At 39.5% G+C, this 15,425-nt stretch overlaps 2 protein-coding genes and 1 long non-coding RNA gene across 4 annotated transcripts; 1 reads left to right on the top strand and 2 right to left on the bottom strand.

The window, feature by feature from the left end:
* Nucleotides 1-5,383: 5,383 nt before the first annotated feature.
* LOC128446178 (uncharacterized) lies at nt 5,384-7,397 on the bottom strand. Of its 2 annotated transcripts, XM_053429147.1 has the most exons (6): nt 7,267-7,397; nt 6,829-7,137; nt 6,414-6,737; nt 6,119-6,247; nt 5,972-6,027; nt 5,384-5,884 (listed from the first exon to the last, which is right to left on the bottom strand). In XM_053429147.1, the coding sequence occupies exons 1-6, from the start codon at nt 7,307-7,309 to the stop codon at nt 5,771-5,773; spliced, it is 975 nt and encodes a 324-aa protein (XP_053285122.1). In that variant the 5' UTR covers nt 7,310-7,397; the 3' UTR covers nt 5,384-5,770. The 2 variants fall into 2 exon arrangements, with proteins under 2 accessions (XP_053285122.1, XP_053285123.1); XM_053429148.1 differs by lacking the exon at nt 6,829-7,137 and having other exon boundaries at nt 7,267-7,344.
* A 1,305-nt stretch (nt 7,398-8,702) lies between these two features.
* LOC128446278 (uncharacterized) lies at nt 8,703-9,471 on the top strand. Its single transcript, XR_008339564.1, has 3 exons — nt 8,703-8,793; nt 8,869-9,050; nt 9,131-9,471. It is a non-coding gene; the product is annotated as an uncharacterized LOC128446278 (long non-coding RNA).
* Nucleotides 9,472-10,844: 1,373 nt separating this feature from the next.
* LOC128445407 (uncharacterized) lies at nt 10,845-13,255 on the bottom strand. The gene is made up of 6 exons (XM_053428050.1): nt 13,146-13,255; nt 12,685-13,014; nt 12,119-12,469; nt 11,833-11,955; nt 11,654-11,712; nt 10,845-11,106 (listed from the first exon to the last, which is right to left on the bottom strand). Exons 1-6 carry the CDS (start codon nt 13,186-13,188, stop codon nt 10,972-10,974), a joined length of 1,041 nt encoding a protein of 346 aa, XP_053284025.1. The 5' UTR covers nt 13,189-13,255; the 3' UTR covers nt 10,845-10,971.
* Nucleotides 13,256-15,425: the final 2,170 nt, after the last annotated feature.

The following is a 15,425-nucleotide window of genomic DNA, read 5'->3' as shown; positions in this document are numbered from 1 at the left end:
GTTGTTTAGAACTGAAAATCCGGTTCCCAGGACAACATGACATTTTCACTTTCAAGCGGCCCGTTTCCCCATTTCGATCAGGGTTTCCATGATCCATAAATCACTTCTTTATAGGTTTGGCGTGGACGCGCACAACCCTGTGTTAACCAACCCTGTGTTGATTGAACTAATGCATAACCGGTGCCATGTAACCGACAGCTCTGGTTTAGTTGGCACAGGCTCACTCAACCTAGAGTTCAGCGTTAACTCTGTTTGTTAAACGTCCGTTCGTGGAATACCCCCCAGGCCTATGACATTTTCTGTTTTCTATCTAGGCTATATTATTCACTTTCTTTTTCAAAAGTTGTAGTTAATGTATAAATCAATGTAGCAATGTAAATGATCACAATGGAATTTCTTTGATGAAACAGAAAACATTTGTGAATTAACAACCGCATTTATCTGTGTTTCAAAGTAAATTTTAAGCATCCATCATTCAACAGAATCTGTGCTTTGACAGCAGATAATTAACCATACAAATGTTGAATTTGAGAAGGCAAGAAAGAAGAAAAACATTATTGGGCAGATAGAAGACTTCATTGTAGTCACTAGTTGTAAGCCAACATGTATTATTTTGGCAGACGGCCAAACAAAAGCTTTGATTGTAGTCATCCAATAAGGGTCTGGCAAAGCATAAAAACGTGGAACTGGAACATTGTTTATTTAAAGATGCAGAACATGCAAAACAACATATTTAAAGATGCAAAACATGCAAAAAAAAAAGTTTAAATACCAGCAAAAAATTAGGCATAACCAAAACAGGGGGACTGGATGATTCCTGATATCATTGAATCAGAGAATGATTCAAATGTGTTGTGTAGCGGCAACTTTAGAATCATAGCACAGGTGTTTGCTTCCGGGAAGACCGTGACAGTGTGCAAAAAGTTTATAGTTGGCTCTCCTGGGAATCCCAGGGGAGGAACTCTGTCTGCCCCAGTGACGAACATGAGGAGCTGGTTCAGCGTCACTCTTTTCTCCGTGTCCTCCACCACCAAAACAGCATCTCCACCTGCAATGTAAAAGATAGGAATTCAGTCAATATAATGACTCAAGGCAAATGTTTTTGTACGCTTCACCTAGCCGAAAATAATCATTACAGATTAATATATCAACCTAAAAATTCTAAACAACACTTTCAATCAAATGAATGCACAATGTTTCAAATAGTTTACCGCAGGGGTGCTTTGTTGGGGCCTTCAAAATCCTTTCTGCAATCTTGGGATCTTACATGAATAGGTCACATATTTTTGAACAAACCATAAATGATAAAAAAATCCCAGAAATCCCACCAAAAATGGGATTTCCGTGACCTACATTTTTTTTTTGTGGACCAAAATGTCTGACGGGATAAAAGAAAGACAGAAGTCTGTACACCGCTAGGCTCCCTATGAACAACTCAGTTAAGAAGGCAATCTATCGGGCGTAGTGGATAGAGCGCGTACCATATTGGCTCCGGTGTTCGTTGCAGTGGGCGCAACGTTTGATGAAACTTAAACGTCCTCAGGCACAGTTGGTTGCCAAGCCCTATTTCATCAATTCCCATTTTTCATTTCAAGTTACCAAAGTATGCATACCTTCCACATCGATCAGCCAGTCCCTCCAGTAGCCAACTGCCCGCTCCTCCTCTGACCGGCGTGAGCTCCCTCGAACAGAGTAGTTGATGGCAAACATATTCATCACCTGCTCTGCTGTCAGTGGGGCAGGGGGTCCACCTGAAAACAGCCTTCTAAAAGCAGTGCTCCCTACTGCCGCCTGCAGCACCCCCAAGCACTCCAAACCTTGCCGCAATCTTTGAAAGAAATTCCAAAAGATTGTATTAGTGACATTACTACTTGAATAGGAAAACAGTGCCTTTTTAGGTTTAAAACATTATTTTAAAAGATTAGGGTCGTGGAATAATTACATTTGGCATTGTTTTAACAAATCCCATGAAAACCTACCTTACTCAAAGTAACAAAGGAAAAATTAATGTCAGGAGTAGGGGAGCGATCTGGTAAGTGATCTCCTGTATAACACACTGCTACGACTGTGGTCGTAGCTTTGCATTCTGTTGCGTTTGTGTGTGTGGCTTTGTGTTTCTTGTCAATCTCCTATGTAAATAGGAATGTGCCATTCCTGGGTTACTTACGTTGATAATATTGTGTGAATAAATCCTGTTTTCGGTTAAAACTGAATAACGTGTGCTCGTGGCTACTTGGGAGTTGGGGAAGGTGGGGGTTTTTCTTGTTGCGTCCTAGGCCCCTAGAATGGGGCGTAACACCCTCCCTACCTGCTTGACCTGGTTTATGCAGTGCATTAAGCAGACACTTTTCATATTAAATGAATCTACATATTGGGCTAAAATGATCAAAACACTTACTGTTGGAGAGGGACATGTAGTCTGTTGTCCAAATAGAACTTTAGAGCAGACTCCACAACCTCATCCCTGTCTGACATCGTTCTGATGACTGTCAGGGACCCCAATAGCGCCAGATTTGAGGCCGCACTGGCTATAGCAGCATGGACCTCCAGTATGGATGATGCCTGTTGGATCTGTAAGGAAAAGATAGTTATTGAGTCCTTAAGAAATAATGACACAACTCTATGACCATTAAGTTCCATCAAATGGGTTAAAATGTATTAGACAACCAGTATGTTCAAATTACTTGACATATTTTTGAAGGTGGATCCATTAATGATCTGAACTGTGCAAGCAAATTATTATATGGTCTTCAAAAGGAGGAATATTTCTTTCATTCATTTGTAACTTGCCCTCAGGATCTGACTCCTCAGTTCCTCGTCATCGATCTCCATCACATCAACAGGGGGAGCTGGTTCCCCTGTGAGCTGGCAGAGCAGTCTCGCTGAAAAGACATGGGGCCCCACTCCTCCATGGACAATACAAATGGCGATCATCTTGCCAATGGTGACATAGGTCCCCCGGTTAAGTCCTGAAAGTACAAACAACATTTTAAATATTGTAGGAAAGTTTCAAAGTTTTATAATGTACTGGTACCTGAGGTTGAAAACCAATATAACTTTGCTAGGATATCTTATTACCTTGTACATGTTTGGGCCATTTTTTTTATATACGTGTGTGTGTCTGCACTGTCCTGTCGTCAACATACCAATGGAATCCAGGCTTAGGTGCTTGCTGTCTTCTGGTCCTACGAAGAATCTGGATGCCAGAATTGCCCTCATAAGAAGGGTTAGGAACTCCCTTGTTGGTCCCCCAGTGTCGACGGAACCTTCTCTGGACCCGTCTAGTGTGTCCATGAACACCACATCTATTTTAAATGTCAGGTTAAATGCCCTCCTCTGTACTGTTCTAATTGCACTCTGCAAAATGTCTGACCTAACTATGTTAAAACAGTTTGCAGTTGGTGTCAGCTCGGCTACATTTGCACGTAGTGCCTGCAAGATATTTTTGATGCCTTGCAGGGAATCTGATCTGGGTTGTGGGGAGGAGCCGGGTGGAGAAGGGGATCTGGGTGGAGAAGGGGATCTGGGTGGAGAAGGGGATCTGGGTGGAGAAGGGGATCTGTGTTGTGGAGAGGAGCCGGGTGGAGAAGGGGATCTGGGTGGAGAAGGGGATCTGGGTTGTGGAGAGGAGCCGGGTGGAGAAGGGGATCTGGGTGGAGAAGGGGATCTGGGTTGTGGAGAGGAGCCGGGTGGAGAAGGGGATGACGCCAACCTCGTCACTGCAATGGGTGAATGCTATAAACATAAAATAATAGTGTGTGGTCAGCAAAATCAGTCACATATATTTGAACAAACAAACCAACTACAGACACTCGCATCTTGACCCATGCAGCGTTGTATTTTTAGGTATATATACTGTATATGCTGTATATTACGGCTGTCAAACAATTAATAATTAATTAATCTGATTAATCACAGGGTAGCTGTGGATTAATCATGATTCGATATACAGCTCTGGAAAAAATTGAGACCACTCCAAATGTTCAGTGTCTCGTTTTGCTATTTATCGGCATATGTTTGAGTAAATAATAGTTATAAGTAATAAACTACTCAATCAATGAATAATCTACACAATTTCTTCTGTATGACTCTGATTAAATAAACCCAATAACCAATAACCAAAATAAACCTTCAAATCAAATTCATTTATCTAATTACATTAATATAAATATTAAGTATAAATGTGACTCTTAACAGATATACTGTAGTAAAAGATAACACTTTCAGTGGTGTTTAATGCCAAGTCTGTAGACCTACCCATTTTAATTACAGTAAATTACCCAAACAAATTAGCAATTTATTATCTCAACTAAAACAATAATAGGTCTACTTTGAGAGTGAATAACAGTATCAAAACAGGCACCATCAAAATAGCCTACATTTAAACAGCAGTTTATCTGTCCTACACCATTATACATTGCTGTTCCAAGTGATATAAATGTGCTGGTTGTATAAAACACTAGTTAATCGTAAAATACGTCATAAAATCACACTGAAGCGCTTTGTGGCCACATACCTAGTTCAGGCGTTCTCACGGCGACGTAGGGCAGCAGGCGTCTTAGTGGCGACGAACTTATCCACACGTCGAGAGTAGACGTACATTATGTCTGAATTTCCTACCCTACATCGCTGTGACACCGCCGCCGGTGGGAGGATCTACCATGCCGTCGCCGTGACGTCGCCGCTGGTCTCTCGTCTGTAGTCCCAATCAATCCCATTCAAAATTTCACACGTTCCCACGGCGATGTAGGGTAGGCTGCTCCTTCGCCTCTTCCAGGGAATCCTTAGGTTTGGCACTATCCACTCGCCATAGACTGCTCCCCCAGCCGCGGCACGTGCCCAGCGGTTTTACCACAAATATGAACATCGGCCAATGATATCGGTGAAAGTCAAGTTTATTACCGATAAGCCGATATCAGTAAACGAGGCGAATATCGGCCGCTACCGATGTTCGGCCGATAAATCGGTGCATCCCTACCTAAAAGCACTAAAATGTTTAAGCTGTAGTCATTTCAAGTTAATAATATACTGCAAGATCAGATTTTCTGTTAGAAGTAAAGAATAAAGACGATTCACCACATTTCCTTAATAAACATCCACTGTTCAACCTCTTCTTGGAAACTGACCATCAGGACCACCACCACAATCTACTGTTTAGCACCTATTTGGATCTATAGTTCTCTGGATCTGCTGGAAGGTGTCTGAGTTCACAGTGGCCATATTCTGTGTTTTCAGCCTCTCTCTTGATCCTTTGTATCAGGCTGGACACCATATATTGTAATATGTAAAACGAATGTGTATTGATGACGGTGTATGTGTCAACATATCAGCATGTTTTTTCAGTAATATTAAAAATAGAAGTAAAAAAAGTAAAATAGCATGATTACTTTCTGAGTTGTTATTTTAATAGATGTGCTTTGGTCATTTATGTCTTGTCTATCAAGGAGGAAGCAACACATCTACACACGCACCACTTCCTGTCACTGCATTACTCACAGATGTGAGTCACGGAAGAAGTTGACAGATTAAAAAATACATATAAATATACTGTAAATTATCATAAGCAATACTGTGCATGTACAAAAAGACAGGGTTCACAACTTGGATGAAAAATCTTGAAGTGAATGTTTACAGATATTTGATTCCAACAGCAAAGATAAACACCAGTTACCTTGTATCATGATTCACTTTCTTTTTAACTCAAGGGTGAAACTAGGTGTGCGTTTCCACACAACATGAGCGTCAACTGGCAAATGCAGTGTTTACATATTTAATCCAACTCAAGGAATCTGACAGAGTAGACGCTCTCTTCTTCTGCTGTTTTTGGATCCCTTGCCCCGGGTTTGAAGTTTACTGTAGAATAAACCAACAAGTCCTCGTCCATCTGGGGAAACAGAAAAAAATGTGAGATGACAGATGTTAGCAGCGGGGAAAAAACTACTAAACCTCTACTTTACTGTGTCTATCTTACCTGCTGACCTTCCATATATCCAGTGGCTGTTGAATTTGTTTGCAAAGCAACTGAAGCTATATTACAAAAAAATACCACAATGTTAGTTAGAAGCAACCTTTGTCAAAAACGGTTTCAATAAATCAATGCATGAATGCCGTGACTGACCGTCAGATGTTTTGCTGTTTTTCCTGATTGAATAAATGAGAATGGCGATAATAACCAGGCAAATAGCCAAAGCAGCAAATAACAGGAAAATAACGACCTTGTCCTTCTGCAAATTCCAAGTTTTAACTCCTGACATAAATGAAAAAGGGCAAACATTAAAATTACTAATCGTAGAAGTGTAATCAAAAATGTTCACTAGCTGTGATGAGCTGTAACAATGTTAAATAATTATGGATAAAAATGCCATAACCTCATAAACTCATGTCCTAATCACTAAGAAATATGATGTATTTACCTTCAGTGTTGAGTTTTGATCCGTTTCCAGAAGCTATCACTCCACATGTGGCCAAAGCACAGAAATAAGTCGCCGCCTCAGAGGAGCTGATGTTGTTCAAGAAGCTGCATTTCTCTGTTGAGAGTTTCTCAGGATTCTCTTCATATTCATCAACACCGTCCCCTCGAATATTATCAAAAGTACGTGATCCATCTTTGAAACAGCTCAGACACTTTTCTTCGGGACATTTCTGGTTCACAGTGTCAGAGAGGACTGAGCACTGCAGATACACAGAGGGTTCAGGAGGAGCAGGAGATGTAGGAACTGAAGTCATATCACCAGCTCCTTGTAAATAAAAAAATAGAAAAACAACTTAAACATAAAAAAAAACAAAAAAAAACACACATTTATTATCATTTCTTTGGGCTGTAATTACCTTGAACTCTCAGGTCTGTTCCTTTTAAAAATGTCAAGTTTTCGATGTGTCTTTTCATACAATAGTAAACTGCTGTATCGCTTTGCTTTGCTCCTGTGATATATAGAACAAATGTTCCTGTCTCTTTTCTTGCTGTAATACGAGGATCAACAGACACAAATCCACTTGTTTTCCCTAAAACTTCAGGTAACATTCCAGGAACAACCCTGATCCACCACATGGTTCCTTCAAACCTCCTGATACACGTCAGGGTAAAATGATCTCCGATACGAACAGTCTTTGTTTCAAAGCTCAGCTCTTCTATGCCTCCTGAAAACACAGTTAACAGAGCAGTTATATAAATATATATATATATATACAAGCCATATTTTAAATTACTACCAAATGAGGGAAATACTTTGTAATTAGAGTAAATCCAACCTTTCTACATGTACTTACGTCCAAATCCGAGCATCAGCAGGAAATACAATATGTTCAACATTTTCTGGTTATTCCACTTGAGTTCTGAAAAGCACGATACACTGATTCAGCTGAAAGCAATCATATTAAGTGGGAGGAAACAAGTCTGAGCAATCTGATTGGCTTTTAAATGTACGACCACAGTGGAAATAATATCTATCATCTTTCCAGCAGTGAGTTTGTTGGTGGGTTTCTAGAGCAGAAACTTTCAGCTGTAAATCAGTTAAATAGTCTCTGGTTAATTAAGAAACACTATCTTTTACCTCATGACTCAACTAACAGCTTTATTCAGCAGTTCATTTCATAGAAGTTTGATACCAAGAAATCTATAGGTGGTTATATATCTGTAAATATAAAGGCAAATGTCTATTGTAAAAATTATATATATAGTACATGTTGTAATGAGACACGTCTACTCTGTGATGACCATGTTGTTACTATCTGTAACATTTTAAATTTATTAATTCATTTTATTTATTTATTTTAGAACTAATTATTTTGTGTTATTTTTCTTCTCAGCCTTTACTGATATTATGTTTATCCTCTGAATACCCATTCAAGTAGTTTGTTACATTCTACATGTTATAAATAAAGCAAACAAACTAGAACAATATTTATGAAACAACATGTTCTGGTTTGTCACTATTTCAAAAGCATTACTTTGACACTAAAGTTATTCTCAATACTACAAGTGCTGCTTTTGATGCATAATAATCTTGAGGTTATTGTTAAACCAACGATTTATTTACAAAGGTGAACTCAAGTGTATCAACTGGGAGATGTCATATAAAACAAAAGCCCTGCAGATGATATTGTATCAAAATGTATTGTGTCTCCTCCTTTAGTTTCAGTTTTGTTTTTGGCTTCATGCTGCATCTGAAACATAAAGAGATGCACACAAACCCACATTCACGGAAACTTCAGCATCATTGTGGGTGGGTTTTTAGACTAAGGGGCATCACATCCTCTCTCTCTCTCTCTCTGTTTTGATCTCAGGAAGCTGGGCTGCACTACATTTAAAATATATATATTTTTTTATATTCCACCTCAGCAGGTTGGAACCTCTTTCTTATCAAGGCCCATTTTAAAGTTCATAACATGCTTTTAGGGCCATACTTGATTGCAGCGCACACATCACACTAACCTCTGGCTGCAACTGCTTCTCTCTGGTGTCTGATGGTAGTGATGATGATGCTCAAAGCCTGTTGCAGGAAACAGCTTTCTCATACAAGTCCTCATCTCTTGCAGCACCATGTTTGGCTTGTAAAAAAAAGTATTTCCTACTGAGACCTGCAGTAATCCTACTGTAGCAGGATGGGCCTTTAATTAGTGCTGCAGTACCGGCCTATCACGGTTGGTTGCGCTGTCTATAAAGGTGAGTGGTTGTGCACTGGGAGCCCTCTTGCCTTGGAGCTCCAGACTGCCCCGCCTCCTGTTATCACCGCACCTGGCCGCCTCACCTGATCGCCTTTTTTTTAGCTGGGTCGTGCAGCTCGCCGTTGTTTGGTATGTAGTAGTTGTTTGCGTCTGTGTACCTTCTAAACTTTGCACAAGTCCTCAACATTGGCTTCCATCCCTCAGGCAGTTCATTGGCCGGGTCTTCCTTCTCCCGTATCGGCCCCAATTGTAGGGCATGCGAGTGTTTTCCTCCTCTGCCGGTTGCAGCGGGGAGCGATCAGCTGATCGATCGAGTTGCACGTAATTGTGCTGCTCGACGCAAGTGATCCCCTTCCTCCCCTTTGATGTTCATTCAACTCCTGACGGTATGTGGATAAGATGACGCTAACTCAAGTTACCACAGTTGTTGTTCAGCTTCTAGAACAAATGTATTTTTCTATGGCAGGGTTGACGTGTGTGTGGGCGGTTTCTGCCAGCACGTTTCCCCCCCTCTTCACGCTGCTGTTGGCCGGCTGCTGTTTTGCCCACTGGCTTATATAGCCAACACATCCATCCTACTCTGCATCTCCTACTGTGCTGTACCTGCCACCGAGTATGGTGACTGCTGCCTCATCCTCAGTCTCATCTTAATCTATTCAGTTAACCGACTTCTAACTGATCTTATTGATGATATTATTTGTGTTTTGTGGTTTGCTTTGCATGTTTTTGGTTTAATTCGTTTTCTTAGTTATTTTGGTTTGGCTTAATTGCTTTACCTATTTATTTGGATTTATCAGTTTGGATAAATCTCCATTACTTTTGATTTAATTTCTTTGTTAGTTTTTTTGTTTGCATTTATTGAGTTTGTTTAAGTTGCGGGTTGAAGTGATTTAACCCTGATTTAAACCCCATTTAGTTATTTGCCCTCCCTTTTTTTGTATTTTGTGTTGTGTGTGTGTTCGCTTTAGTGTGGTTGGGTGAACATATTTTATTGCGAAGTCATGTTTAAAGATTGTATATATTAATTAAAAGGAATTGAAATTGTATGCTGGACCCAGTCTCAAGCTTTCATTAGTAATGAACTTGTGTGCTTTAACTTTAAGGTTAATCTAACTCTCCAGGTGAAATTCCTGGGGTGGCGTTGCTGGCAACTTGTCACTAGTTCAACTAAAACTTCATCTTATTGGTCCATCGAACGTCGAATGCCACACTACAAACAAACGTTCACAGTTGGCTGATATTTGCTATGTCTGTTGTTTCTTCCAAAGCCAATTTTGTAGTTTTTGTCAATATGTCAGATCAGTAAGAGCCAATGAGATGTTTTTTCAAGACAAAGCGACACCACACAGCAGCAACAAGAGACTCCTTCACAAACTCTTCTTCTGAATGAGGAGTCAGTTTCATGAGGCTCCTTCGTGCTGCCTTCAAGTACAAATAGAGAAACTTCCATGTTATGTCCCCCAAGCTGTCTAGGGTGGGGGGACAAACAATTATAAAATAAAACCGAACACTAAACAAGGAAGCCAGAAAATTTTAACAGGGATCAATTATTTATTAAACAATGGTTAATTAACAGAAAACACCCTTCCCACACCGGAAGGGGGAAAAGAACAACGCCAACCACTACTATCATTCAACCACCAGCACGTCCGCACACCACGTCTGATCCCAACTGTTTCACACTCCGGCTCTCTGGTCCACTGACTCTCTGGTTCACTGGCGTCTCCCTGACCCTTACCTGAGGGTTCTTATGGCCACTCCCTGATCGCCGAGTGGCATCAGCTGCGCTGGTGGATGTGCCTCTAGAGCACACACACCTGCAGGAGATGAGAGAGAGAGGGGGAGAGAGAGAAGGAAAACACGGCACGTAACAGTCCATTTCAAACTGTAAGCGTCACTGCTCACATACGTCCGTGAGAGGGAAACCCAGAGTGAAGAGCTTCTAGCCTCATTGAAAACATATTGTGAGATGTTTTTAAGTGCATTTTATCCATTAAGATTTAAACAATAAAAACAAAGATTTTAATCATGGATTTAATTTGCAAATGAGAGTGTGAAAGTTTGATTATTTCAAAAAGCCAGTTTGAGTAGAAGCACGAATGACCTTGAAAAGTGAAAGATGATGAGAAATTGTAATTACCCAGTTCTGTCGGGTGTCAACAGAAGCAGTTGCAAATGTGTTTTTATACAAATATAATTTAATACGATCCAAATATTGTTATTAACTTCAGATATGACACTTTATGTGAATGACTGTTCTTTTGACAATGTTCAAGCCATGAATTATAATAGCTATTTAATCATAAATCATATCACATGAGCTCTGACATCAGAGTAGACCGTTTCTTTCTCTGCAGGTTTTACATTTCTTCTCCCGGTTGTTATGCCAGCCTTCCTCCTGGTGAAGGTCGGTGCAGAATAAACCAATGAGTCCTCGTGTTTCTGGAGAAAAGTGGAAAAAACAAAATGTCTTGACATTAACATATGAAAAGAAACCAATGCTTTATTAACCATCCTGACTGATATAGAAATTAGGGGGCTGATGCTAATGTTATATAATATAAAATATGTTTTTAAAGATATTTCTTAATGTGTGTGTGTGTAAATTGGTAACAACGATAACAGACAAATACATAGAAGTTAAATAAATACAAAAATGTAGAACATATATTTTGCATTAATCAACTTCACATTTGGCGTGTGTTTTGTAAAATGCCCACAGAAGTGCAGTTCTGAGTTTTGTGCAACTTGGACATGTGAAATTCTCAATAATAAAAAGATTTAATGGCAGTGAGCCTTCAGTATGTGGAACAAGTTGAACACGTCTTCTTCTACGTCCTCAGATAAACGACAGCAGTGGGGTCAAACTGCAGGTCAAACTCGGCACCCCTGATAATTTGGATAATTTGATAATTTGAACCATGTAGGACTGACACAGACACTTGGGATCCATTATTAATTGTTTCTGTCTTTTCATCATGTACTTTACCTGCTGACTTGGCGGATTACCACCGACTGCTGCAGCCTCTGTTTGTAAAGAAACTCCAGCTGTGTGATAAAAGATAAAAGATGCTGCAGGTCAATTTACACAAAGGATTAATGTTAATTCTGTGTATTTATCTTTTGCTAAATACTTTTGATAATGTAAATATGAGAATATTTGATCACCTTTGCAACAATCACACATTTTCTTCTTGAAAAGGACGACAACAAAAATCAGACTTATTGCTAATGCAGCACTTAACAGACACAGAACTGTATTGGCCTTCTGTCCATTCCAGATGTTGACCACTGAAACACAATAATTAAATAACCAAAGTTAATTAGGATTTGAAATAATATAAAAATTTAAAAGGAACAAATGTGACCAATTTGTGATACATGATAGTAATTTATTCTATTGATTCTAAATTCAACACACGAATGTGATATTTTAACAATAAAAAACAGTTACCGTCATTCTCCAGTTTTATTCCTTGTCCAAATAAAATCTCTCCACATGTGACCACAGCGCAGTAATAAGTCCCAAAATCAGAGGAACTAAAGCTCTTACAGAAATTGAAGACACATCTGTGGGGTGAGTGAGCTTCAAGGCTCTCGTCGCATTCATCACCACTACTGCCATGAACATAAACTAAACTGGGATGAGATTCATCAGCTCTGAACCAGTACAGCTTGTCATATGTTGGACATGTGTGGTTGTCAGAGTCGGACAGGACGGAACACTGCAGAGTCACAGAGTCTCCTGAACCGACCGGGTCAGATGGACGGACTTGAATGACGGCAGTTATATCAGGTTCTGGTCCTGGGAAATATAAACACAAAAATAAACAAGCTCTAATGAAAAGAAAACAAGTTGAATACATTTACTTATATATATTGATGTAAATTGAGAAGATATTTTTTCTCTTTATAAAAACAATATAGAGGCAAGATTACATTTCTTATAAGTTGTGTTTGGTGTTTGCAAAGTTATTGAGTTTTCAAAAATATGTGAAATGTTTGTGTTTTTTTATTTACCTTTAATTTTCAGAAATGTTCCAATCAATAATTTCACTTCAAGTGTTTTTTGTTCCATGCAGTAGTAAACTCCAGCATCACTCGGCTCTGCTTTGTTAATGTACAGAACAAAGCTTCCAGGCTCTTGTTTGACTGTAAAGTGAGGAGTCTCATTAACACGATCATCATCGAAGGAAAATGTTCCTCCCAAGAATTCAGGCAAGTTTCCAGAAACAAGCCTTATCCAAAAAAGTTTAGCTCCGAAATTCTTCGTCTGGCGGCTGCACGTCAACTTCACTTCATCTCCGACATCAGCAGTCTTTGTCTCAAAGATCTGATCGAATGCGCTTCCTAAAAATAAAATTAAATAGAGCAACGATTAATGATAATGACAGACTAATAAATGTGCTGTGCTGAATTGACGTAAGAGCAACAATTAAAACATCCCGTGTATTCCAAATAAAATGTAGAGATTGACTTACCCGTCTCTCCGAGCAGCAGCAGCAGTTGGAATAAGATCAGCATTTTAATGAATCCTCTTCAGACAGTCGTTGATTTAGATGCTTATATACTGCAGGAAGATTTCCTTCATGTAATCATATCAAGAGGGAGGGAACAACGTGAGAGCAATATGATTGGCCTCTCATTTTCACAGAGGAAATAATATCTGACATCTTTCCATCTAAAACACATGAAGCAACCAACCGCAACCTCAAGTTGCATGTTTCTAAAAATGACACTAGAGTAACACAACATGATGCAAAGTAGACATTATAATAACCTCCCACACATTACATGGGATCAAGCATAAGAGAACTTCCCTTATAACACAATAAACAACACACTATGACCAAATGCAGTAGATATTTGTGTTTGTCATCTCATTTAATTCACTATTGAACTATTGTGTTTAAACAGATTTCGAGACTGGTTTGCTGAAAATCTGGGTCAAGTATGTTGTGTTGTCTTTGCTGTTTGTCAACAGGATCACCATAAAACTACTCAACCTGCTTTATTAAGAGTTGGTGTGTGTGTGTGTGTGGGGGGGGGGGGGGGGGGGGGTATGGCCCAAGGAAGACGTCTATGTACAGAGCGGTTGTGATTAAGGGACGTTACCAAGAATACTTCCCCACAGTCTTACATTGTAATAAAGTTTGGGCAACTAACAGAACATGTATTGAAACTGACATTTATAACCTCTAACAAACTTAGTCTTGCTCCTGTCGGTTAATTCAGTTCATACTTTTCAACTTCCTTTTAACGACTTTGATGCTTTGCTTTAAAGTCGTCACCATTTCGTCCCATTAACACTGAACATCACTTTAAATACATATCGAAGTCCTGTGGAATAACACTGTTTTATTGTTATGTTTCTGCACAAGTGATGAACCAGTTTTGAGTTTAGAGTAATGACTTTCATTTTACAACAATTACAAACATCTGGTTAAACTCCACATGTTTAGCAGGATGTAGTGCAGGTATCTTTAAAATTCTCCCACATTTTCGGCTAATGAATAACTATTTTTTATAGATATTAAGAAGTAAAGGGATATAGAATACAATAACCTGAAGCACTTCAATGCCAAAGCTTTGAAACCTGAATCAATCATTTAATAATATATAACTACAGTATAAGATTCTGCTTCCTCAAATCACAAAACACAATCTTACAAATGGTTTATATTTAATTAATTAGAGACTAAAAGGTGTATGCAGCTCTTTGACACAGTGAAATGCTGCACGAGCCAGTGATGACCCCCCCACACAGCACATCAAGCTCAGCATGTTGAGCTGGGAGGTGGTTGTGGTCACACCGTCCATCTTCTGTATTCTCTACAGGCTGCTGTGAGCAGGAAGCAGAGCTCCACTGCCACAGTATCTCAGAAACACATTCACATCGAGTTTACAAAACACAACAAACTGGACAACATCAAAAAAGACCAAAGGGTGGAGGTTCATGGTACAACTGGAACTACCTGTACAACATGTCTAAGTAATTATACATGTTCAATATATGGGGTACATAAACCCACATTCACAGAAACTACAGCATCAATGTAGCTGGGTTTTCAAACTAAGGGGCATCACATCCTCTCTCTCTCTCTGTTTGATCTCAGGAAGGTGGGCTGCACTACGTTTAAGCAAATCTCTTTTTTTATTTTTATATTCCACCTCAGCAGGTTGGAACCTCTTTCCTATCAAGCCCCATTCTAAAGTTTATAACATGCTTTTAGGGCCACACTTGATTACAGCGCACACATCACACTAACCTCTGGCTGCAACTGCTTCTCTCTGGTGTCTGATGGTAGTGATGATGATGCTCAAAGCTTGTTGCAGGACACAGCTTTCTCATAAAAGTCCTCAACTCTTGCAGCACCATGTTTGGCTTTTAAAGAAAATGAATTGCTCCCCTGTACTGAGACCTGCAGTGATCCCATAAAAAAAAGTTCACAGTTGGCTGATATTTGCTATGTCTCTTGTGTCCTCTGAGGCCAAACATTTATTTTTTGTCAATACGTCATATCAGTAAGAGCCAATGAGGTGGATTTTCAAGACAAAGCGACACCACACAGCGACAACAAGAGACTCCTTCACAAACTCTCTTTCTGAATGAGGATTCAGTTTCATCAGGCTCCTTCGTGCTGCCTTCAAGTACAAAAAGAGAAACGTTCAACTCAAACTTTAACTATCACTGCTCACATAAGTCCATGAGAGGGAAACCCAGAGAGACGAGGTTCTGGCCTCATTTAAATCATATTGTG

The sequence above is a fragment of the Pleuronectes platessa genome, chromosome 8 (genome assembly GCF_947347685.1).
Source record: "Pleuronectes platessa chromosome 8, fPlePla1.1, whole genome shotgun sequence".
NCBI lineage: Eukaryota > Metazoa > Chordata > Actinopteri > Pleuronectiformes > Pleuronectidae > Pleuronectes > Pleuronectes platessa.
Note: the sequence above shows the minus strand (reverse complement) of the source record. Positions and strands in the feature narration are given on the sequence as shown.